This window comes from Falco rusticolus, chromosome 1 (assembly GCF_015220075.1).
Source record: "Falco rusticolus isolate bFalRus1 chromosome 1, bFalRus1.pri, whole genome shotgun sequence".
Classification (NCBI taxonomy): Eukaryota; Metazoa; Chordata; class Aves; order Falconiformes; family Falconidae; genus Falco; species Falco rusticolus.
In genome coordinates this window covers 31,662,390-31,686,819 of record NC_051187.1, presented here as the reverse complement: position 1 = coordinate 31,686,819, position 24,430 = coordinate 31,662,390, and the positions used below count along the sequence as shown (strand labels likewise).

The window sequence follows — 24,430 nt, the reverse complement described above, 5'->3', positions numbered from 1 at the left end:
TGAGAAGCTTTCCACAATGCATGGGTTTTGTGGCATTTGGCCACTTGACAATTTCAGAATAGGCTTCTGCAATAGGAAGGGAAGCTCCTTTCTTGACAGGGCAGCAGAAAGGGGCTCACTCTTATCCTTTTCAGAATATTCTTACCTTGTGTAATAAGGTCAGGATAGTGGTCAAAATTACTGAAGTACACTTCTGTTTCATAGCAACAAGAAAGCTTTTGGTTTCAGCTATTGTATTGCCATCATGTAGCTATTGTAAAAAAAAAAAAAATGGCAGTCAGCACATGGTTAAAAATAAATTCTAATCCTTCAACTCCTTTTGTCATGTGATAGGTCACATAATATGACTTATGACAGCAAGTGTATTTTCAGATTTAATTAAGGTCTTGTAAAGATCTCTTCTAGATAGAAAAAGGATTTGTTTCCAAGTGCTTTTGAACGAGAAGAGTTTCTTGAATATTCTACTTGCAACTTTTCCCATACTAACCAAGGATCAAACAATTTGAAAGAACATAATAAACAGTTATTAACATTCATTTTATTCCTTGCCTCCCTACAGAGACTAGAAGTTTAGTTCTGAACATACTTAGCAAAGAGAAACAGAGGACCATGGAAAATAGAGAAGAAACTACCAACTCCTTTCACAAAATGACCCAACATCTGATCAAATGGTAGTAATTTTTAAAAGGTCGCAGCGATAGCCTCTCCCATACCTATCAAATTCTTACAGAACTACTCTAAACTTGTTAATAGTTGGCATACTTCTAAGATTCACTCTCAGCAAAATTCAGCATTGTCCTTGCCATACCTTTTCACTCAGGGAAAAATCCATGTTATTTGATATACCATGCTGAAGACAGGATCCAAACGAGCAGAGTACGACCCGCAAAGCCAACTCACACTGACTGCACTCCATGAGGTTCTGTAGCACTGCACAGATGGGAGTTCTAGCTGGCAGCAGACGGTTCTGTCCTGTGATATATTTCCAAAACAAACAACACCAGAAAATAATTAGTATATTTATATGAATCATATCGTTCTTGGAATTAATATCAGAGCAGTTTCCCTTTTCTTCATTAAATTTAAGACACAAGATCAGCTTTAGATCCCTTTGAAACCTTAAATTTTCAGAGCTTTTAATACACTATTTTAGTTCAAAAACGCAAAGCTGGTCATCTTCTTGGAAGGCCTGTAATGAATCCTAGCTCACAGTGGTAGAACTCCTGAAGTACAGTCTTTGACAAATGCTCAAAATCATGTCTGAATGATAACAATTAGCATCCAAACTGGTGTCTTCTGTGCTGAACCAAGCTATTCCCCTAGAATATGGCTTTAAGTGGAACTTCTAGGCACCTCTTTAAAAAAACTGCGAGTTAGTCATGCTTGTGTAGGTTTAATTTAAACCTCACATTTTCTAGTGGTCTGGTTTATACTATTAGTGTGGTGAATCAGCCATTATGGTACCTTTAATAAATGCACCGTTTGCCAGGCTTGTAGAGTCCAAAGGATACAGCTTGTTCTCTGAAAGACAGACAAATACCCATCAGCAGTGTGCCAAGATCTCAGCAACACTATGAAGCCTGGAAGTACCTTAAAAATACTGTACTTCAGGGACAGTACATGAAATAAAGACACATGAACTTTAGGAGCCAGGACTGCTATTTTTAACTGTGCCTGATCAGAAGTTATTTCCTAGGAAGGAATATCTTTTGAAACACACAAAGGGATACAAGCCAACAGTTTTCAGTAACTACTTTGTGTACAAATGCCTTTGTCTTGATGAGACAGTCAACAGAAACATTTAAGCTGTGAAGGTAACAAATGTATTCAAATCAATCAAATAAGCATGTCCTGTATAGGTAGATTTAGCACTGTGCAACAGTATTTGCAATTATATGCTTTTTAATACACCAGTGACACATTAGGAAAGAAAGCATTTACATCAAGTAGTATTAAAAATAAATAATTCTAAAATATGCAGTGCTTCTTTCAGAGAGCTGAAAGTGTATTTTTTCGGTACCTACAATGTTGTAGGCTCTATTTATAATACTTGAAATTTTCAAACTTGTGTGTAACTACAATGGTATATAATACAAGGACAATCATTTTAGAATAAGTTGAAATTAATCTCAATAAAATCCTCTCTCCATTACTGGCTACCAGAAGATGCCTAGAGAAGATCCTAAGAACAGGGCAAGTTTATAGTAACACTTCTCTAGAGCATTCTCCATGTTTTCAGACATTTGTCATTCAGATTCTTCCTGAACCAGAACAAAGCCCAGTAATCTTTACATTCTATACCCCTCCAATGGGTATTTCTTCCGTGAGTTTGTCTAACTGAGATTTCTGAGGTGGTAATTTCCACACAAGTGCTGCATTATTTATATACCTAGACAAAAATCAATACAAAATACAGATTTTATATTGACTCAATGTTCAGGAAAGCAAGTTTACCACAAACAGGCAGAAGAGAAGAGATAGTCTCATATGCAACTGGAAGAGCTATCTGTGGATCTAGAACTATGCCATCTTCATTGAAGAAGTCATCATAAGTCCACTCTTCATAAGGATCTTTATCTCCTCCAAAGGATGTTGTCTAAATAAGAATATTGTCAAAAGTATACACAATAAAAATAATAGCTAGTAAGCCTATTAAACAAACTAAGCGTTACAAGAGATTCCAGTTTCTGAATACAGGAATGGAACATGATCTTCTATTTGAAAATGGATTCTACTACACTACTTTCTGTTAAATGTCTAGTAGAATTAAACATGTTTCCTACTTAGAATGGCCACATTTCTCTTTAATGTGGCAGTTATTTAGTTGTACAGCCAAAATGCATTCTTAATTATTTTAATGGAGGCTTTCATAAACATTCTTGGCCAAATACTATAAGCAAACATTTTTCAAATGGATAATTTTTTTGAAAAATGACATTCAGTGCATAAATATGCTTGCCTAGCCACTTTGATCTACTCCACTCAAACTGTAAGAGGCCATTCATTTCAAGCAGCCTGAAGCACTGCTTGACCTGGACTAAAAACAAAGGTGCTATTCAAGAACTTGATCCATCTTAAAGCTGTACAAAACTGTTGGGAATGCCTTCACATAATACATGCATTTAAAAATCAAACTCTTCCTGCCATTATTTTACCTATTAAAAAAAAAAAAAAAGCTTTTATAAAGTCAGCTCTTTACAATCACTAGCAGTCCTGGCAGCAGCTATTAAATAAAATTATTATTTTCAGTTACATTAGCAGGATTTACTACACTGAAACATAAGTTGAGAATGCTACTTTTGCTTGTGTCACAGCTGCACTGTGTTTAGTATTCAAACCAGTTTACTCTTTATGTTGAAGTACACACATATTCAGGAAATTTTTTATTTGTAGAGCTGGGTGGGGGGTGGAGGTTTGTTGTTTGCTTTTTAAACAAGCTGATTAAATACTGCTGGAGAAATGGGAGAAAATAAAAAATATGTACAGTGAACACTATTTAGTCAACCAAGACATCACATATGTTAATAAAAATGTATTTAAGTTAGCAGAAAATACCTTTGCTGTAAATCCATAGTTTTCTATTTGGCACTGTGTGTAAGCATCCTTGGCAACCAAAGTATATTTACATAGTTCTAGACAATCTAATAGTAAATCTGTAAAAATATTAAGATCATTAGCATACTGGGACTGGAAGGTCCTATTTAAAAGGAAACAATTTGCTGCAGCACCTACTTTTACAAAGGCATATCTAGAAATTCACTTTGTTTTCAGGTTTATTAAATATTGCTTGGGAAGTTGGATTCCCAATACGAACACAAATAAATTATAATAGTAATTACCTGGACTACATACTGTAGCTGCTTGGCAAGCCATTTCATAGATCACTGCTGGAAGATTCATGTCATTAGGAGCGATCATTGGAACATCAGCTCCCAACATATGACAAAGTCTTTGACATGCTGAAAACAGCAGCTTCCCTGTTTCTTCATTAGCGTGATTTTCATAGAACTCCCTATTAATAAAAAAACAACAACAAAGGATATTAAAAATACTAGTCTTTAGGGCTTTTACTTAAGGCTACATTCTGTTCGAACTATTTAATTCTCTCTTACTTATTTCACCTATATGACTTACTGCAACTAAAACTTTTGTGACTGAAGTGAAAAATTACAGTGGAGCTTACCTTAGAGACATATACTGCAGCACATAAAACACATTAGTAATAAAAATTATATTTAATATTTTCATCTGGTCTCTTTTGGGGGCAGGTAGGCATGAGGCAGAGACCAGCTAGAAACTATGACATGGTACATACAGTCAGTGTACTATAGTTCTATCTGTGTAAGCTGAGAAACTCTCATAATGGTCATTTAATATCATGCCTTACTTATCTCTCCTATAAAAGTGTAGGGAATCTTTTCACTTAGTAATCACGTTAGGGCAAAAACCAATGGCCATTTTCAGAGACAGCTACTTCACTCTACATTCAGTATTGCATACAAGCAATATAAACATATTTCTTAAACACTCATTTTTAGGCAAAAACCTAAAACAAAATATGATTTCCTTTGCTCTACATTTACTTTTTTCTGCAAAGTATCAGAAATAGTGCAGAAAAGCCCATTAAAAGTTATAATCTTGAAAACCTTTGCAGTTTTACCTGCATATTTTTACAGCATCTTCAACTTTTCCAGCATCTAGTGCTCTCAAGACCAGTTTTTCTCCCAGTTCTTGCTCTGACCTTTGCAGGAGCAAAGCCAGTCTGTGCAACCTTGATTCAGTACAACGGTTCTTGGTTTTACCATCTTCTGAATTATAATTAATTGTTTGCACTTTTCTAGACTTTGACAGAGATCTGACAGTTACATAAGCTTTTATGTGATTCTCAAGAAGCCTAGACATCATTGAAGGGTTCCTAAATTCTTCAACTGAAAGAAAAATATCAAAATCTTCCTGCAACAACAACAAAAAAATTATATATTTGTATTCATGTAACTTCTTTTAAAAATATTGCGGGTTTTTTTGTTAAAAAGTTTATTTCCTGTTTCATTCTTAGAGGAATACTTGCAGTATGAAGTTGACTTTACTAGTGTCTACCAACTGATTTATGTAATAAAGTAGAGAATATCGCTAGACAGTAGGTAAAGCAAAATAAAAAAAACCCTAAAGGATATTGCATGCTCAAATGCTGCATTAAATAATTAAAGTTTACAAACCATGATAGGAACTTAATAAAATATTACAGTACCGTATTACTAAATCTTTGAAGCAATTAAGATTTCTGAGAGGGTATCTAATTTTTGGGTTTAAATGGACAACTGAATTCTACTCATTGGAAACTTTCCCAGGTACTATTTAAAGTTGCTTGATGAGCCTTAGAATCTCTTTGAAGTCAGTAATAAAAACAACCTTTGCATACAAGTTGTAAATACAATTAATTTTTAATATCATCCATGTTATAAGAACAATTATAATAACTACAGTAAATCAAAAGCAGTCTAAAACTATAAAGATACCTACCTGCAGGGTAGCAAGTGTTTCAAACATTTTCAGGTTTGCTTCACATTCATCTTTTTTCAGAGGATTGTCTGTTGGAGATGAAAAACAATTACTTCCTGCCTCCATTTACAAACAAAACGTAAGATTTTAAAGTTGTGGCTTACTTCTTTGTAGGCTGAACAGGAATTTAAGGATTTCCACGAGTGTCTTAGTCATCAACATTTGCATTTTGTGCTGCAGAAAGGAAGAGGTTAATACTCTGTTTGGTCAAAATGTTGCCAGTAACAGACAGCAACCCTCAGGCTTCCACTCTATTAATAGGCAATGCTCTACAAATGTCTACAAAGCAACAATTACCAAGTCTAAGATAAAACTAGTTGAAAAAGAAGGAAACAAAGTTATTGCATATATGCATCCTTTACAGAAATAGCAAATATTTTATAGCTGTAATATGTACATATTCCACACAGTCTGTTAGCTCTCACAGGAGTTTTGAAAATATCCACCCTTCTCCCTTTGTTTGTCCTTCCCTTGCCCAGAATAACTCCCTAAATCAACTGTTAACAAAAATTCTCTTCTGGGGTTGTGAGACAGAAATGCATACTGTCACATGTGAAGCTTCAACCCACTTTGGTGCATGGCAAAGCCACACCTACAGTTTTTAAATAGATGTTTTCCAAGCAACTAAAGAAAGAACAGGAAAATAGATAGGACTAGAGGTGTAATAATCCAGCAAGATTTATAAATTATTAATTGAATTCAGATAGACATGCCACTGTGTGGAGATGCCTTTAAAAATAACACAAAAATATTACATAGTGCACAGAATCAGAATAAACCCAAGCTGGAAGAGGCTTCAGGAGGTTACCTAGGCTAACCTGTTGCTCAAAGCAGCACCAGTTCATCACTCCTTTTTGTTGGAAGACACAGTATTTACATTTGCATCCCCTACCTTTTTTTAAGCATCTGCATAAGAATAGTATTTTGAATTATTTGTGCACACACTTTACAATGTCAAATGACTTGGTACCTCTTCAGGGTTATCTGCTTTATTCTGTAATACCAGGGTTCCCCACATACTCAATCTCTCTGCAACCTTCTCAGCTTCAGCAGGAGCCAGAGATTTTAATAAAGTCAGAGATTCCTCTCCCTGGAGTGGGGTGGGGTGGGGAGAGAGAGAGAGGGGGGGGAAAAAAAAAAAAAAAAAAAGTAAACCAGAAATAATCAAAAGAAAAGGGCATTTACTTTTGGAAAAGCAATTCATACAATGGTTACATGATGGCCACTTGGGTAAGATTAATATTCTGGGGATGAATTTCAAATCTCTTTATAAAATAGAGTTGCTATGATATGACTTCCTTAAAGTCCCTGAATAGTTTTTAATAAATCTGTAAGGCTTTCAGTAAAATCTATGTGCTTACTCACTAAGGGTTATAATAAGCAAATTAAAATGCAGTTTTGTTAAATGGCAATTATGCAATGTTTTTAAAACAGTATGATTATCAATAATCCGTGTGCTAATAAGTCAGAACAAACATTAACATGAGAAAAGCTGTTTTGCAGGGGAGTTAATTTGATTCCTTTAATCAAAAAACCTCCTTTTCTTCAGCTTAAAGAGATCTCAATAAAATAACCAGGGACAACCACAGGACATAAGGGTAATCACACCTACTATAATGCAGCAAGCAAAAGTAGATGTTTCTAGTTAGGATATCAATATAATTTAAAGATAACTTCAGGGAGTTTTTTGTTAAACTGGGACTTGAAATTAACTTGGAAGAAAACTTCATACCAACAGATAAACATTCAAAGACAACATTCAGGTGCTTTCAATACTAAAGGGGCAGGTCTGTACTCATGGGGTATGGGTGCATCAGAAGAAAGCATGTCTCAGAAGGATATATTTATTTTTTTGTTGGCAAGAAAGCAACTTGCCCCAAAACAACTGTAGCAACAGTAGTATGTGAAAATATGTAGACTTGAATTCCAAACTTGTATTGTATGTTGTGGGTCATACTTTTCATCCTTTTTTGCCACAAATGAAGATGGCTCATGGTGTTTAAAGCTCTGACAAAGGTCTCATTTTCAATGTTAAGTATAGACAGTTATGTGTACAATTAATAGAACCGTATTTAAAAAATTCTATGTAAACCATGCGTAAGATTTCAGCAAGTAGTACAACTTGTCCCTGTTTTGAAAATAGGCCTCAGTGTCTTTAAATTCTGAGATCAATTGACATGAAGTATTTCAGTACCCTTTCTTTGTCAATCAGATCTATCATCCTCAAAATGTAGACTTCCACAGTGGGCAACATATATGCTGCTACAATTTTCAGAGCATCCTCCAAAGAAGTAGGGGTATCTTGTTTAAGAATGTATTTCACTAGCCTCTGTAAGAGATCAGATACAAACTTTAGTTTGTTGATGTACAAGGTAACAAAGGAATTAATTTTTATACACTATTTCTGCATCATGATTGTACAGCTCATACCAAGCAAGTTACCTAGAAGTTTAAAACTTGGATCTAGAGAAGGCTTGTCTAAAGCATAACTGGGAGATGATTTGGCTTGGGAAAGAGAATTATCCTGTGAACTCTAAAAATTCAGGGGACTCATCTGGCTCCACAGGATGGCAAGGAGTTTTTCCAGAAATACTCATGTTTTTCCCCCAGTAGAGGGGAAATGCTAAAAAAAACAAGCAAAAAACAAAACAACAACAAAACCCTTAAAAATATCACCAAATATTATTCACTGTGACTTTAGGAGAAACCAGATCTGAAGTCTTGAGAGGAGTTAGCCTTCCATTTTGTTAGTTTCCTCTTTTTTTTTTTTCCACCTCCCCCATACAGAAAATACTATATTATCAGTGCTGTGCTAATCAGGTTGGGCTAAACTAATCTGTTAATTTAAAAAAAAAAAAAAAAAAAAAAAAAAAAAAAAGAGTAGGCTTTTAGACAAAAACCATGTTCCAACAGGACAAGAAAAATGGATATTGGTAACAAGTGGGAGCTACCAGTTGCTAAGATTTTTTGAAAAGTCTGGCTTCTAATACCCCATTAAAATACAAGCAGGTAAGTGTAGAGATTTTTGTTTAACAGAAATAAGAGTAATGCTGATCAATTACCATTATCATCTTCTTGTCCTTTAAAAGATTAGTATCTCTTATCCCATAGCCTCGCAAAAGCTTCTTCATCTCCATCAGTCGGTAACTTTCCTGCAGTAACTTTACTCTATGGAGAAATTAGACTATTATTAATCATCATACTACATCAGATACACAGTATTTCTCTCCTGCAAAAACAGAATTCTACTTGAAAGTACACACAAAACCAAGGCATAGACTGTGAATGTTGCCTTACTTGACGTGATTCATTTCCAAATGCTGTTTCACCAGCTGCTCCACTGCTGCACTCCACGGTACCATAGCACTATGCATTAACTGTAGAACTGCATCAAATTTCAGCTATAAAAGGAACATGAAGAGCTTAATTTTCAAAGTAAGTTACAAGGTAATCTCTTGAAGTATTGTTCACATGTGATTGATTCATTTAGACAAGCATTTTACTTCCTTGCCCAATCTTCACTTGCATAAAGGGAATTCATTTTCATAATAGATGTGTCAGTTTAGATTAGAAAATGCTTACAGTAATTTACAACATTGTAGAGCTTGAGTTTCATACATATTAAAGTTGGTGAGTTTTCCAAGTGCTGACATCAAAACTACAATTAAATTCTCAAGCAAAGAACATCACATGGGAGATTACCAGAATAGAATAAAAAGACAGTATTCTATTTGTTCCTCCTCCTACCACTCATGTAAAAGTGTACTCATATGCTTACATAAAAATTATGTGTTTCAGTCTGAACTGATGCATTAGAGCCACCTGATGCCTGTTTCATAAAATATACTTACATTTGTATCAGAGATACAGCCAATGACAGCTATTGCCTTTGCCTCCCATGCAGTTTCAAATACGGAAGTAGACCGGGTGAAACAACGTTCCAGCAAATTCTGTATATTTTGATAAAAATTATTAGGATATTTTAAATCAGAAAAGATAGGTATATAATAGAAACAAAAATTAAACTTTTTTTTTTACATTAAGGCATAGATTTGGCTATCTTCCCTTGTATCTGTTAATGCCTTATTACTGAAATAGTAACTATCAAAAAGTTCATTGACAGGATAAGCTAATCTGAAAACTGGTCCTAAAATTCAAGTGTAAATATAAATGGTCAGCAGATTTGTTTTCTGCTTACTCATGTTTAAATAGCTTTCTTCAAAAAGAAGAAAATATGGATACCTTTATATACTGTAGAAGGAGTTCATCCTTTTGTAGATTATGTTCGCACAGGTAGGGTTTTATAAACTTCTCCAAAATTGATGGGACAAGCTCTGGTGCCAAAATTTTATCAACCATGCGAAACACAATAGTAGTTGCATTTTCCTGGGCAGCAAGCAGAACATGCCATGTTAGAACATTGCACCTGTTAGTACATGATCCTTTAAATCTCTAGGAAATAATTCAGCATCCAGTGTCCATTGAAATAAATTAAATTATTTTGAGAACTAGCATCCATCTTTAACTCAAATAAAAGCTTTCTTTTACAAAGCCTCTTATTGTTCAGTTGTACTTATAATTGCTCTGTTGCTAATGCTTGCTCCATAGTATACCATCTGTAATGAACTGCAAATCATGGAGTTTACGCCATGTTTAACCCTCTTATAGTATCTTGTCACAATATGTATTTATACCAATGGTTGAAACAAAATTTGTAACAAACACAACATATCAAATAGTCTTAGCAGCTTATGAACACAAGTCTAAACAACCACTCCCCACCAGGATTCCCCTTTTGTCTGACTTAAAAATCGCATGCTACAAGATTTTTTTTCCTTCTCAGAACAATCCATTACTCAAAAGCACTTTTTGAAGTGTCTGCAGAATTACCTTTTCAAAATCACAGAGTGCCAGCCTGCAGTTGTATTTTCTGTACAGATTTATCAGCTCTTGTAAATCATTTACCAGCTTCTTTAACCTATGTACCTCTTCACAGTCACATCTCTGAAACAGTATTTAGAAGTGAAACATAAAAGACTTGCTACAATCTTCAAGACCATTAAAGGGCTGTCATAAACACGAAGAAAAATTATTCTCCACATCTCTGCTATAAGACAAGGGTAGTTGACTTATAATGCAGCAAGGAAGATTCTGGTAAGATATTAGGAAAAGATTCTAAATATAAAGACAGCAATGCGCTAGTAGCCCCTGCACAGGGAAGAGGGATGAGTGTTTCATTCCCTAAAAGTCTTAATGATTGATAAGATGAACGCGTCGCCGACATTTTCTTTGGAGTCTGAACCCTCTTTTACATGCAGTTTTCCAAGAAACCTAACAAACAATGTTGATGCCTTGCAGTCTTGAAGATTTTATAAATATACATGCTGAAATGTTACCTTTATATGGCATACAACAATGAAAATCAAGTACATGTTGAAAGTGGGACTTGGAGTAAATTTCTCTTCCTTCCATTATGCACTTTGAGTGTGGCATTCAGAAGTTTAAGACAGGAGATCTAACTAGAATGTCAGTATTTCCAATTTTTAAAATGCACAGCTGGTTAGCTTTGCGTTTTATCTTTCTCCACTTTCATACTACCACTCTTATAGGTGCTATTATACCTAGGATATATAACATACAGAATTTGTGTTTTCACAAATTCAGCATTTATAACGTTACAGCTAGCTGATTTTTAATACCTGTTTTCTCCAGGCCATAACACGTGGCAAATCGCAGTGAATTTCCAAAAATTTTGACAGAGGTGAGACATGTTTCTAATTTAAGTTCATAAGGAGTATCTTTAATGAAATTTAAGTCTTTTGTAGTACTCAGGCTTATTTGTGTGCTACAGAGTATTCAAGAATATTATTCATATTTAGACTATTAGTACATCTGTTAAAGGGTATTAAGGTTGCACTGACTTTTTTTTTTTTTAATCTTTAAACCCAAGAAGACTTGAACTGAGTTCCTTCCTTTCATGGAATTAAGTCAGTCTTCACTAAAACCAACAGGGACCTAATTATCATCTATTTCAACTTTAGCATGGAGCACATGTTCTAAAGTCTCTTAGTAGCAAATCCTTGTATTTGCTACATTTCTTACCAAAGGAATCCACTGGCCAAAAGTTGTCAGTCCCATTTCACCTTGATTTTTACTTGTAAAAAAAAGCTCTGCCATTTGGAGTCCATTTTCTGGCCAATTTGCCTGTCCAAAAGAATTGGTATTAGCAAACTACATTATACATATTGAAACACAAGACACACAAAGTTTCTGCAGTATGACTTACCTTGTCAGTTAATTCAAGATTTCGAGCACCTTGTTCCAGCCATTTTGCTAATATTTTCTGAAAAAACCCAAACAGTTATAAGTAGAATTATGCTATCTATCAAAGCAAAATTTGCGATTAGAAATTTTTTTTACAAGATTTTAAAATATAAACTGTAGTGAAAAGAATGTCTTTAAAAGGCAGCAACAAGGTTCTGACATAAGTCTGTAGGTCTGAGTAAAACTACCTTAGCCTAAGAAAAACAAATTTTGTATTTATTAAGTCAGTCTTACCTGTCCCTGTGGCACAACTCTTCTTAAGAAAGGAACCACGACATTTTTAAGCCACAAATGTAGTTCCTTCAAAGGAACAGTGAAATGGATGGCGTTAAGCAAGTTCTCCAGCATTTTCTCATCAAAACTGCTTTCAAAATCTGCCTGAAATATTAAACAGAACCATTACAGATAATATGAATTATATGTTTATCTGATACTTTGTAAAGCTGTTTCACTAATAGGCAGAAGCAATAGATTTCACACAAAGAGGAAATCTCAGCAATTAGACAGGAATTTTATAAAAAATATAGCCTTGTTCAGAACAACTACAGCTTGGCCTTCTTAAACAAGTCCTAAGTGAATCAATTTCTTTGCAAATTGCAGTGGAAGGATCATGTCCTATTACTTCACAACTTGCTCTATAGTTCTGTCTTATTAAGAAAACAACAGTCATGGACCTGAAAGTCCTGCACTGAAGAATATAATAGCCCATAGCCACCATTATGAATGTGTCATTCAGAGTAAGGAGTCTATGTGATTATTTTTGAAGGATTTTAAGGTAGCCAGCAAACATCCACTTAAAAATTCTGAGAGCTCTGCTTGCAATAAGGTGAATGGAAAATTATAACCACCACAGAATATATCAAAAAACTGTTGTCCTTCAGACCTCAAAATATGCATTCTGACATCAGAAATACCAGTTTATTCCTAAATCAATAAAAAGTTCAGCCTTCTAAGCAGCTAGGTGAACAGGTAATCATTGTGATGATGGATGAGATTCTACCATAGACCTCTGCTTCTTTGAGGAGCTGTTTTATAACTGCATTGGTCTGATTCTGTTAAATAAGGCTGGAAAATTTCAGAGACCTTAACACCCTCCATAAATACCAAGGAAATGCCTATGCCATCTCACCTGATGCCTAAGCCAGAGGTACTGCGCACAAGATAAATTTCCTCCTTCTAGTTGAAATAGGATATTCTTGAAAATATCTTTGTTATTCAAGAATTCTGTCCAAGCAATACCACTAGAAGCAAGAGGAGGAAAAGAAACTCTGTTATTGTTGTATGTCAATACTGAAGGAGTTGGGCGGGGTGGGACAACAGACCTCAAACCTTTTCTAGGTAGTATTACATGCTGTAAGAGACAACAGTAGTGTTAGATTGTGTACGCATAAAATGACAACCCCTCCTATATATGTTAAACAAAAAAAAATAATCTATACAAGATAGTGCATGTGAAAAAGGTATATAAATTTTCAACATACAGGATAATTCAACCTCTCTGTACTCTCCCTTCTCCACAGTAGAGGATGGTAAACTTCAGGAAGAGAAGGAAGGGTTTAAAGTTTAAATAACTAAAAAAAAACTTTTTTCTTAATTTCAATAGCACATACTTAACCATTACAATTACACTGACTCTAAATCAATGAGCAAACAGAAACAAACCTGAATTTCTCTGATCCAAAAGCTCCATAAAAAGTTGTAAGCCTTGCCTGAGCTCTCAATACCTGAAAATGCAGACAAGAGATTTAGGTCAATATCTGTCTTACTGAACAGTAATATTAGATGATTAGAATAACAATCACAAAGAGGAAGAACAGAGGAAAAGAAAGACTTTACAAGAGTTTCAGTTAATTACATATGCAAGTTTGTTTAATAAAGCATTAATCCAAATTCTCAGATGCTTCAAGCTTTACACTGATTTTCCTTGAAGGCAGATGAGGCCTGTCCAGTATACAACAGAACTAAATTAGAAACAAAATTAAATACATAAAAGCACTTAAGAAAGCTTCTTCCTCTAATTTCTGAAGCATGTGAAAATGATTCCTTCTATGACTGAAGAAGCTGCTTATTTCTGAAATCTGTCATTACTGTGGTTCTCTTTCATACTACAAAATATAAGTTCGGCTAGACTTTTAAGAAGTTCAACAGTAGCAGTTTTTAAAACTCTACATTGTAATTGTTTATCATAAGATACTCTTGGGCCAAGGAGTTTGCCCTCACCTCAGTTATGGATACTGGAGCCTCATCACATGATGGAGCAATGCTTCTATCATCTTTCTTCAAGATCTGAAAAAAATACATGAAATGGTTAGGCTGACAACTCTATGCAGAACATGCCAGATAGTACTACAAATTTAATAAGCATACAAGAAAAAACTTAGTATCTCTGTAAACTGGAGTCTGTATTTCACAGTGTTAGACTCTGACTGGATTTCTACATGCAGGATCAGACAGGTAATACGTATCTCTCTCATACTCTTTGATAAGACAGGAAAGACTAAAATAATGAAAACAGAAAAGGTGAACCATTTTGAGCTTTTAGTCCTAAAATTAGTAGTTAAAAGGGATTTAAAAAGACTACTACTCAAAACTAAAACCTGCTTTCTGATGTGAAAATGAAACTATAAGCTCGTTTTTGCCCTTAAGTAAAAGCAAGAGTGATGTTGGAACAAGCCTTGCTCCTTCTTCATACAATTTAAAATGCATTTATTTTTTGAATGACTGTAACTGGTTTGAAGATGTCCCCCATCTCAAGTTGTACAGAATCATGTAATAGGAATGGACAAGTATAAGCAATTTAAACAAATAAAACCCCTTACTCTGACTTTAGCGTAGTTCAACATTTCTTGAGTGGCTTCATACAGCGGCCATGGAGCATTTATACAGTAATCCACAACAAACCGACTATCCTGTTTGCATAAGGAAACAACTAAAATTAATTTCAAGCTCCTTTATAATTTGAATTACTTTATTAGAGAAAGAGGGTAGAAATAGAAACATACTTGAATTTTTTGCAAATTTTCTTTAGCTTCATTCACAAGATCCAGCCAGACTTCACGACTGTAAGTCCCAACAGAAGCTGAAGCTAGTTTCTCTATAATAGTGTTTGCTTTCACTTTGTATACAAGCTGTTTAAAAAAGAAACACAGTTTTCAGTTTGATGCAATTAAGTTTCAAGCAGACAGTCTTCAAATGAAAACTCTATGCTTCCATTTACAATGTTTTTGAGATAAAGTGTGTCCACTTACATTGAATGATTTCATTACAGAAATGCACTACAAATTAGTCCCTAACAATCACGGTATCTTTTTATCTTACCAGCTAGGCCTGTTTTTTTATTTAAAAAAGCAGAGGGAATATTCAAATTGCATTATTTGAATAAATCAGTTAATGAAGCCAGACTATGTGTTAATAAATGCATGTGACAATTCTTTTTTGAATTTTTTTTAGCAACAGTGCTTCCTGCTACTTAAAGGACAAATGTGCCTTCTCTAGATCTAGCTGCACTTATTTTGATCAGATGATGTACTTCTACACCACTTCTCATTGCAAGGTTTGTTAGTTACTGTAAATAAAAACATAGTTCACCACGTAGTCATCTATTTTTGAATCAGCCTTCAAGTATAGCAAATTGCTTTGTAAGGTAACATTTCTCTATATTGGTAATATTTTTAATACTTTCCCTTGGACTACAGGGCAAGATCCTTACTCCTAAGTTCAGTTATACTAATTAGTCTCCAAATGTATTTATCAAGAACAGACAACTTACCTCAACATCTAGTCCAAACTGAATAGCAAAACTCTCTGCTTCAGTGAACTTGTGTTTGTGAAGTAAGCGACTTAGCCTAGGGATGAAATTAAGTATACTACTTCAACATAAGTGCCAAACCACAGATAAGAAATATAATAATAAAATTGTGTTTCATAGAAAACATTACCTATTTTCTGGCAAGGCTTCAGTTAAACTTCTCATCACAACAATAGAAACTGGGCCTTCAGAGGATCTGAGGAAGAGAGGGAATTATGTGAACTATGAAACAACTACAATTAGAAGCAGTCTGCCATTTTTATATAATAATGGCCTAGTAAGAAACAAAACATTATCTTACATCTCATGTTTTGCATGAATTCCTTCCAAGAAGTATATGGTATCCTGTAGCATGCAATACCAGAAATCGTTAGGTGGTATGGGAAATCAATTGTAAGAAAGCACAACTGTAATGCATTAAGTGTTTCTTAATCTAGAAACAAACTATTGCCTTTCTCTCAGATAAGCATTTAAAAAAAGCCAAACAACCTAGCAAGTTATTTCCTGGACAGTTTGCACTATCTAAAATTTCTCAGGGCCTTAACTGAAGACTGAAGGTACTCTGCTATCCCAGTTGAATTACCATCAGTACACCGTTCACATTGAGTGAATCATCTCCTCAAAATTACACTCTCATTTTGTCCAAACAATAACCAGGTCACACTGTATCCATCTTCACATCATTTAGAATCTGATCTCTATGCTACATTCTACAAAGGCAATACATGCCTTGGCATTTCCCACCTTAACTTTATCATCTCAGATCAAAGAAAAGGGATTTATTAGCCATTATTTTCTCCACTATGTAACTGCATATATGATCATTTCTGTCAAGTGCTTCATACAAGGCAAGCAATTTCATCAGCTTTGCATTTTATTGTGTATCAGATCCACTACAAACACTTTCACTATTCCAATGAAGAGCTACTGCTTAGACTTCTAACTTGGTGTCCTCTCACATCCCCACTCCACTTTACCAGTCTTTATAACATTGCTAATTCATAAAGTTCTTGCTTTCTTTTTTTACCTTCTTTTGTTAAGGTCTTTAGAAGGAAGCAGTTTAAACAGTAAAAGAAGTTGTTCTCTCATCTAAAAAAAATTTCCCAAATAAACCCAGAGCATTTTTCTGTGGAAGAGAACTTAAAACTTCATACAGTATTCAGCAGCAAGAACAACTGGCAGTAGTATTAAACACTGCAGTAGACCTGGGCCTAAAATTATTTTTCTCCATCCTTTGGGGCTATCATTTAACATTTCTTTGTATAGTTCCTGCAGTTCCTAGCACAAATTGGTTCTAACTTAAGAAGAATAACACAGCACCCTCTTTAATAATTATACATATTAAGACAAATACATTTCTTCAAAGAACAGCAAAAACAACAACAAAAATCATCTAAACATACTGTGTCAATCCCACTTTGAACAAGCGAAGAAACAATAGATACTTCCAAAGAATAGAGCACTTGCATAGTGGGCAATGCAAAAACCATTAGACTTCTCATCTATAAAAAAAAAAGGGAAAAGAAACAAGTAACATTTTTTCCCCCTCATACACTGGTGACAGAGTGATGTTTGCAGAATCATTTCTGGATTCTTAAGGAGTTAGATGGAATAGTATAAGGTTTTATGAAGAAGCAGGTCTATAATTTGAGAAAGTTTAATGAAGTTTATAGATGTTGCCTCTGTATATAAGACTATTATGTATAATTAGACATAATACAATTATGCATAACTGTACAGTTACATGAAACTGAAATTCTCTTTCAGTTAACTCTGCTGACTTTACTTAAAGGTAGATGCTGAATACAGCAGAGATACTGCTGTAAAGAAATCTGAAGATATATGAGACAATAGTAAATTTTGCTGCTCTCTCCCATCTGCCTACCATTAAAAAAAGCTAACAAACAAACCCCAAACAATCCATTAAAAAAAAACAACCATTTGCACTGGTCACCACCATAAGACATCACAATAGTCCCTCACTTGCTGTATCCTAATAGATATATCCTAATATATAGGTGGTCACACTTCAGTTTTGACTTTGAGCTCCTGAGAATTCTGTTCACTCCAAATATTTAGCCATCTCCTTTTATTTTCTTCCTACCCACCGTGCTCTTTTTTTCTGAGTGACTGCATAACAACTAAGGAACAGAACACAGATACAGAGATTATACCTGTTTGTTATTTGGTACTGTCATGACAATCAGTTTAACATTGGCAAGCCCTTGCCTAAAGAACAAGAGAAGAAAAGAAGCAAAATATACTGTATAAATGTTATGTTAAAACTGTGAAATATTCTTGCTTCTGCGTTTTAGAAAATTTAGTTTTCCATGGAAACTAGTACTTCTTAAATCCCTATAGCACACCCAAAAATAACAGTGTTTTAGCATGCAGAGTGCATACAATCACATTTCTGACATTTTTAAGCTTTTCACATGGATGTAGTTCTTGTTTTTAAACTGGTACAGAGCAGTGGAAAGAGCCAAGAGTCTTGTTTTCTGATCTTAACTGCCATTAATTTATTTCGCATTTTAACCAATACACACATATAAGAATTTTGGCCTCTCCATCTCTCATCCCGGATCTGGGTTCTTCACCCAGTGTACAAGAGCCCATTCACACACAGGGTCGAGATACTTGTCATTGCATGTCTGCACAGAGATGGATGCTAGGTGGTAGACCCACAAAGCTAGCACACCTCTTAACACATAGTAAAACTTCTTATACCCTTTGAATAACCGTTGACAATCACATTTAGTCACACTTAATCTCCATTGGTTCTTACAATTACCTCCACTTAAAGGTACAGTGTTCTTGTTTTTACTGTGCATGTTCCGTGGAGTGGAGAGGGGGCTTCCTCAGTAGGGGTCGGTCGGTATTTGCTAGAGGGTGGATCTTTTAGTATGCTAATTAGGGTAGTTTACAATAGTTCCAGTAATTTTCTGTTTAGTCTCATTACCATTTGGTTCTCCTTGAATTTATCTTCTTGTGCTCTAGCTTGACTTATTTATGGTGTTTGCTCTTTTCCTCAAGGCCACATTTTGTTAACTGTTTGTAAGGATGTAACTAACATCCTGTTTTTCAAATTCTTTGTTGTTTTTCACCACAGATACTTTTTTAATTTTTTTAAAGTAAATAATTCTTGTATCACGTCTGCAGAATGAACACCTTGCTATTTATCTGTCCAAAAGACAGAGTAGCTTTTTTTATAACATCAGACCTGTAAGCCATATTATAGACCTGACTTTAGACAAGTATTTCTTAAATGATACAGGTTACATGCAAGATTCCTTAACAGTAACAGATAAACCAAGAAAATGTAGAAAGTGTCCAGGTTTTCTTTTCTACAACACAGAACTAAGGACACCTACAGTCCAACTATTTTATGCTACTGACTAGAAAGATTTCAAAGATTTCTAAAAAATCACTACCACAGGAAAAAAAGTGTTTGTGGCTCATTTCCTGAAATGACAGAGAACTTTTCACTTTTCAGGATTGGTGCTATGGCTCTTTACTTACCATAAAACTGGAGAAGAATCTGACTCTGTACTTAGAAGAAATTCTTCAGTATGTACTAAAGGCCAATCGCAAATTAGAGTAAGAGAATAAACATCCCACATGCTTAAAATATTCTAGATTAAAAAAAACCAAACACAAAACAGATATGGTTTTCATATTTTCTTCATAGAAGACACTTTTTGTCTTTTTTGAGCAGAATATTCACATTCCATAGCTTAAATGACTAGGAGTAGAATAAAAAAAAACCAACACAGCAAGATCAATATCCTCTGTAAATATAATAATCTTTACTTTATAAAAACATATTTTAAAGCTATTACTTTAAAAAGTATTTTTATAAGATGGTTCAAGAACACTGTAAAATAAAGGCTAAACCAAATCATTACACATACCTCTGTATCTAAAACAAACAGCAGATTGCCAAGAACTTGAAGCTTCACTGCATCTAAAAAATATCCATAGTCACCAAAAAATTATTATTTTTCTCGAGAAATGTATTTGAAGCAAAACCATATTAAAATGTACAACTAAGCACTGGAAACCTACAGATGTTTAACCTCATGGAACTTCCTAGGACTGTGAAAAGTTTAGCTTAAATAGAGTTGTGATATATGTATCCAAGTTAAACTCAACAATTTTGAGGCATGTGTTTTGGCTGTACCTTTACAAGGAGCATTCTATTTGGTCTATGTGCATTTACTAAAAACAGTGAAATAACTGAAAATGTCTTAGTATTTTCTGCAATTAAATATGAATTCCACACTTGTCTATAAAAAGAAAAAACACTTTTTTTACCTTTGATCAGACTTGAATCAGCTAAACTTCGAACAGACACCAGGTTATTGGTAGTGTCTACCTGCCATTTGGAGAGTACATAATCACCTTTACCCTATAAGTAAAGGCAAAGCAAAATGGGGTTATACATTAGAAATTTGGCCATTGACAGGCATGTTTCTACAATTGATTTTTAACTCAAAAAGCTGAAAAACTAACTTAAACTTTATTCCTGGTGAATGCTGATGTTCAGAAAAATACATTTATTTATTTTTAATTTTGCCTTTTTCCTGTCTCCTTTCAAGATTGGCATTTACTATGGTAATTGTTAACAGTCAACATCCCCAAACATTTTTGGCTTTTCTAAAAACAAGCCATATTTCAAAATATCCACTTTCTATTCTCATAGAACATAAAACCTGAATGAAACATACACTGAACCTACTGAGAAAAATTGCATTGAATTTAACAAGCTTCAGTCAATCAGCTGAGAAAACTCATTTCTAGTCCAAAATAACATTTCAAAATATGTCTATATTTTTATTTTTTATTAGTTCCTGTACTTAATTCATGCTTAAGGGCTTTATTGAATTGGGACCTTAATTGTTACCTTTGCAAGCCTTTGCTGAATGTGAACCTGACTGGAAGAGTCTTGCAAACTTTAACTTTCTCTCTGAGCTCAAGGAAGAGACTGTAAATAGACTAGCCTGTACAGGCTAGGAACCACAGTGATTTACTAAGGTCATGCATCCAGGCTGAAAATATTTTCCCCCTGTCCATCGTAACAGTGCAAGTTTTGAAATGACAACAGCTATTTCCTTGCAAGAAAAACTACAGACAGACTGCACAACTGATAAACTTTAAATTTACAGTGAAGGAAATTAAAGACAAGAAGTCTTAGTGTAAAAAGTTTATTATCTTCTTTTTAATCCAGCTAGAAATAAATTTTGTGGCAGATCAAAACACCCTCACTGATCACAAAATTGTTACAAACCCATTCTTAGTACTTACCACAATTATCAAATGGATTTTGTTCACTAAGTGAGTTAGCACAAAATCCTGACAGCCAAGGCTGTGATATTCTTCTGTGGAAATGAAAGCTGTCTTTATCTGTCCTTGTAACTTGTGAGGTAGAAGAAGGGAAAGCAAACAAAAGGGGAAGGAAAAAAGTTGTTCATACCATTAGTAGATAAAACCTTGAACTGCTCACTTGTCCATATACAGAAAAAGTGATAATTGCAATTATGAGTTATAATAATAAATGGGTAAGTAGTCCATGAAATGTACAGAACCAAGTTTTGTTACAAACTCTTCACTTAACACATATGTTACAAGTTAGCAGGTATTTCTTACTTGCTTTCCCGTAAATATATCCATCTTGTCAATTGCTACAAAAAAAAAAAAAAATCAGTTAAATTCAGTTAAATAAACTTTTCCAAAATTGAAAAAAACCCTGCTAAATGTCTTATAAAATATTTTAATCCTAATCCAACTATGCTGAAAACCACTTTTGCCAGGATCTTTGACAGGGTCTATTTCTATTCAACACTGTACTGAGTTACAGAAAATTAACTAATGAACTAATGACTATACTTATACAGCATTAAAAATGTACATTATTCCCAATATCCTTCAGTACAGCTAAGATTGGTTATGGCTTAAAATCCTGCTTCCATAGTATTCAGTACTCTCTCTCTAAAGCACTGATTCAGAGAAACTTAAGTTGAAGGAATTATATGAAGAATACAGAAACAGTTTTATTACAGAACTAGTTTGTATATCGGTTTCCGTTTAAAAATAAACTAAGATTACATAGAAAATCCCAATTCAATATCTTATTCCTATTAGAAAGAGACATGGAAAAACTTTTTTAATACAGCTCTCCCTGTTCAAATGTAAATCCCAAGTGGTTGGAAGATCATCCTACCTTCCTGTGTTTCAGCAAGTGGAACACACATAATGCAGAAGAATCCATTGTTTGTAAGAATGAACATATGATAAATACCTAAAAAAAATCCCGATACAAATATTTCAAACTTAAGTATTCAAGAGTAAGTAAAGAGAGTACTTGCTTATAAATAGAAGAGTGAAATAACTGACAAAAAAATAATCTGACCAACAGACCAATTTGAAACAAAAATTCCATCACTTTCAACGAAGAGTAGAATAAGTCTGTACATCTTAGAGTTTTGTTTGAAATATAATTTTTCTATGCATCTGTCAGTCTGCAAATTCTGTTTTCATGACAAAACTACATTTAAATACATTATATTGTGACAGAACAAAACTAGGAAGCACACAAACTACTAAAATCTGAAGTCCGATTGACAGAAGAAGGAATCCTTCCTTTTTGAGCATTTTCATATGTTTAGCACAGTCTCAATAGAAAGAGGTTTTGAGTTCTGAATGTTTGTTGTTTTCTATGACATTTGTAAAATAATTAATAAGAGCTAAATATCTTTACAGGAAAGCATTAAGAAAAGTGCGTTTAACGTCTACAATGCAAAGTAAAGCTGCATCTGATTATTTATTTTGTAGTCTCTTTCCCTGAGAGATTAATATTAAAGGGCAACAAAATCACAAACATTGAGACAAGGGGGGGGAGGGGGCAGAAATAATCAAATTCTTACCTGCATCTGCATTATCTTTTTCAATAAAGAGATTTAAGTAGGTCTTTTCACTTAAAGATTTTTCAACCAAAATCTAAAACAGAATCAACATAAAAACTATTAGACTATTACTCTGTATTTTATTTTAAAAAAAGAAAATACTAGAAATACTGATCATCAGTTCAAACAGTAAACCCTATTCTTTCATGAAGAATGGGTTCTTGTTTATACATGCCATTCCTAAATATAATTTCCTTATTTGTTACTTATGGGAGCAAAAGTGTCACTTAAATTTGTTCAAACTAGAAGAAATGTTCAAAACACAAGAATGTTTCTATTTTGACATTTGGAAGAGAAAAAAAAGTAGCAAAGAAATTCTGAGAACAAAAGTTTTTCAGCAAAATTAGAACAGAAAAATTACTGTACCTTAGTTAGCAAGGTTTGTTTTGATGGTATGTGAATAAGATGGAAATTGCCACTTCTCTCACCAACCACAAGAAACTGATTTTCTTGACACATACCAACTACATCCACATTAGTATCTGAAAAGTTCCATGGCAAAATTTCAAATATCAAGATTTGGGTTTTATTAATAGATATTCATATTTGAAACACAGAAATTGGGCAATACAGTGTCCCAGATTTCTTCAAAATTATTTATTTTGATTAAACGAAGTACAGGAAAGGGCATACAGGGTGTGGTTTTGGTAGCCATTATTTTCATTGCAGTAAAAAGTTAGTGAGCATTCTTATTAAATTGCACAGAAATACTTAGTTAACTGTATAAAGAACCAGCAATCGTTTATTACTTATTTACTATAACACATCTTTTCACAAGCTAGTTACATATGAATGACACTTGTTATATTTTCATAAGGAAACCTAACATACACATTTGAAAAGTTAGTTTTAGCTTCCAGTGGAATTCCAAAGGACTGAGCTTACCAAACCCAATGTGCATCTGAAGAGACTGCCCAGTACTGTCAAGAACTGCTATCGATCTGTCAACAGCAATAATACTGCCACCTCTTGAGCTGCATGCATGCAACTGCGGATTAACAGAGACCTAAGACGAAAAAGCTTGTTATAGAGAGTAACTGAAACACTTTAGAAAATATGACAAAGGAGCTCAGGTAATTATTAAGAAAAAGACTCAGCTCTGATGAATTCTACCTTTTCTTGGGATGTGATCCGAAGTAGTGTATCCACTTGGTACAATGCAGTTCCACACTCCTGTCCTAAACCTACTGGGAGCCGCCCAGTCCCTGTGTCATCATTTGCAAAAATTTCGATATCATTCCACATGTTTACCTGTGCTAAACATTTAAGGAATATGCTGTAACACAGAGAGCTGTAAAAAAGTTGTATGAACACACACAAATTATTGATTTTAATACTCTATCGTGATCCCTGCGTCTAGGAGGAAGGGTGGTACAATAAGCCTAAAGGCAAACTCCGCGTTTATAAAATACAGAGTTAAGTCGCAAGAGCAATATGGCTCCCAGCCTACGTCCCCAGCGGGCCCGATCGAACGCAGGTTGGTGGGAACAGGTTTCGCGTCCAAAGCTGGAAGAAATTCAGTGCCAAAAAGCCCTCTCCACCGCGCAGCGGCCAACCCTGCCCACAGGAGCCACAACCGATCTTCCCACCTCCTCACCACAGCCCCAGAAACCAGTGACAATCCACTACCGCGCTTCCTCAGCTCCTTCAGGCTTTCAAATTGGCGGGAGCCCCGGCTACGGCTGCGGGCCGCGGCGTGGGCCAAACTTCCTCCAAACGCGAACAGCACCGTTGCTAAGACACGGCCTAATCCTTCCCGCCCCCAGAATGCACCGCG

General features: G+C 34.6%; 1 protein-coding gene across 8 annotated transcripts in view; it reads right to left on the bottom strand.

Annotated features, from left to right (window-relative positions):
• Positions 1 to 24,417, bottom strand: part of KNTC1 (kinetochore associated 1) — a 41,471-nt gene extending 17,054 nt beyond the window's left edge. For 2 of the 8 annotated variants that reach the window (XR_005102301.1, XR_005102302.1), the window contains exons 1-40: positions 24,243 to 24,417; positions 23,767 to 23,909; positions 23,539 to 23,659; positions 23,020 to 23,135; positions 22,615 to 22,687; positions 21,912 to 21,989; positions 21,338 to 21,372; positions 20,996 to 21,106; positions 20,006 to 20,099; positions 19,603 to 19,655; positions 19,211 to 19,323; positions 17,866 to 17,920; positions 17,095 to 17,193; positions 15,993 to 16,036; positions 15,822 to 15,887; positions 15,653 to 15,728; positions 14,886 to 15,011; positions 14,703 to 14,792; positions 14,104 to 14,169; positions 13,546 to 13,607; positions 13,013 to 13,124; positions 12,118 to 12,261; positions 11,846 to 11,902; positions 11,662 to 11,763; positions 10,450 to 10,563; positions 9,802 to 9,945; positions 9,411 to 9,509; positions 8,857 to 8,960; positions 8,622 to 8,727; positions 7,754 to 7,888; positions 6,530 to 6,649; positions 5,664 to 5,733; positions 5,521 to 5,588; positions 4,661 to 4,953; positions 3,840 to 4,012; positions 3,556 to 3,653; positions 2,455 to 2,596; positions 1,465 to 1,521; positions 809 to 972; positions 146 to 250 (exon numbers count right to left, since the gene is read on the bottom strand). Coding sequence is in view for 6 of the 8 variants with exons in the window: in XM_037375487.1 (XP_037231384.1) it covers positions 146 to 250; positions 809 to 972; positions 1,465 to 1,521; positions 2,455 to 2,596; positions 3,556 to 3,653; positions 3,840 to 4,012; positions 4,661 to 4,953; positions 5,521 to 5,588; positions 5,664 to 5,733; positions 6,530 to 6,649; positions 7,754 to 7,888; positions 8,622 to 8,727; positions 8,857 to 8,960; positions 9,411 to 9,509; positions 9,802 to 9,945; positions 10,450 to 10,563; positions 11,662 to 11,763; positions 11,846 to 11,902; positions 12,118 to 12,261; positions 13,013 to 13,124; positions 13,546 to 13,607; positions 14,104 to 14,169; positions 14,703 to 14,792; positions 14,886 to 15,011; positions 15,653 to 15,728; positions 15,822 to 15,887; positions 15,993 to 16,036; positions 17,095 to 17,193; positions 17,866 to 17,920; positions 19,211 to 19,323; positions 19,603 to 19,655; positions 20,006 to 20,099; positions 20,996 to 21,106; positions 21,338 to 21,372; positions 21,912 to 21,989; positions 22,615 to 22,687; positions 23,020 to 23,135; positions 23,539 to 23,659; positions 23,767 to 23,898 (4,017 nt within the window). In the remaining 2 variants the exon portion in view is untranslated. The remainder of the gene's footprint in view (positions 1 to 145; positions 251 to 808; positions 973 to 1,464; positions 1,522 to 2,454; positions 2,597 to 3,555; positions 3,654 to 3,839; positions 4,013 to 4,660; positions 4,954 to 5,520; positions 5,589 to 5,663; positions 5,734 to 6,529; positions 6,650 to 7,753; positions 7,889 to 8,621; positions 8,728 to 8,856; positions 8,961 to 9,410; positions 9,510 to 9,801; positions 9,946 to 10,449; positions 10,564 to 11,661; positions 11,764 to 11,845; positions 11,903 to 12,117; positions 12,262 to 13,012; positions 13,125 to 13,545; positions 13,608 to 14,103; positions 14,170 to 14,702; positions 14,793 to 14,885; positions 15,012 to 15,652; positions 15,729 to 15,821; positions 15,888 to 15,992; positions 16,037 to 17,094; positions 17,194 to 17,865; positions 17,921 to 19,210; positions 19,324 to 19,602; positions 19,656 to 20,005; positions 20,100 to 20,995; positions 21,107 to 21,337; positions 21,373 to 21,911; positions 21,990 to 22,614; positions 22,688 to 23,019; positions 23,136 to 23,538; positions 23,660 to 23,766; positions 23,910 to 24,242) is intronic. The other 6 variants (XM_037375487.1, XM_037375489.1, XM_037375488.1 and 3 more) reach the window with 6 other exon arrangements.
• Positions 24,418 to 24,430: the final 13 nt, after the last annotated feature.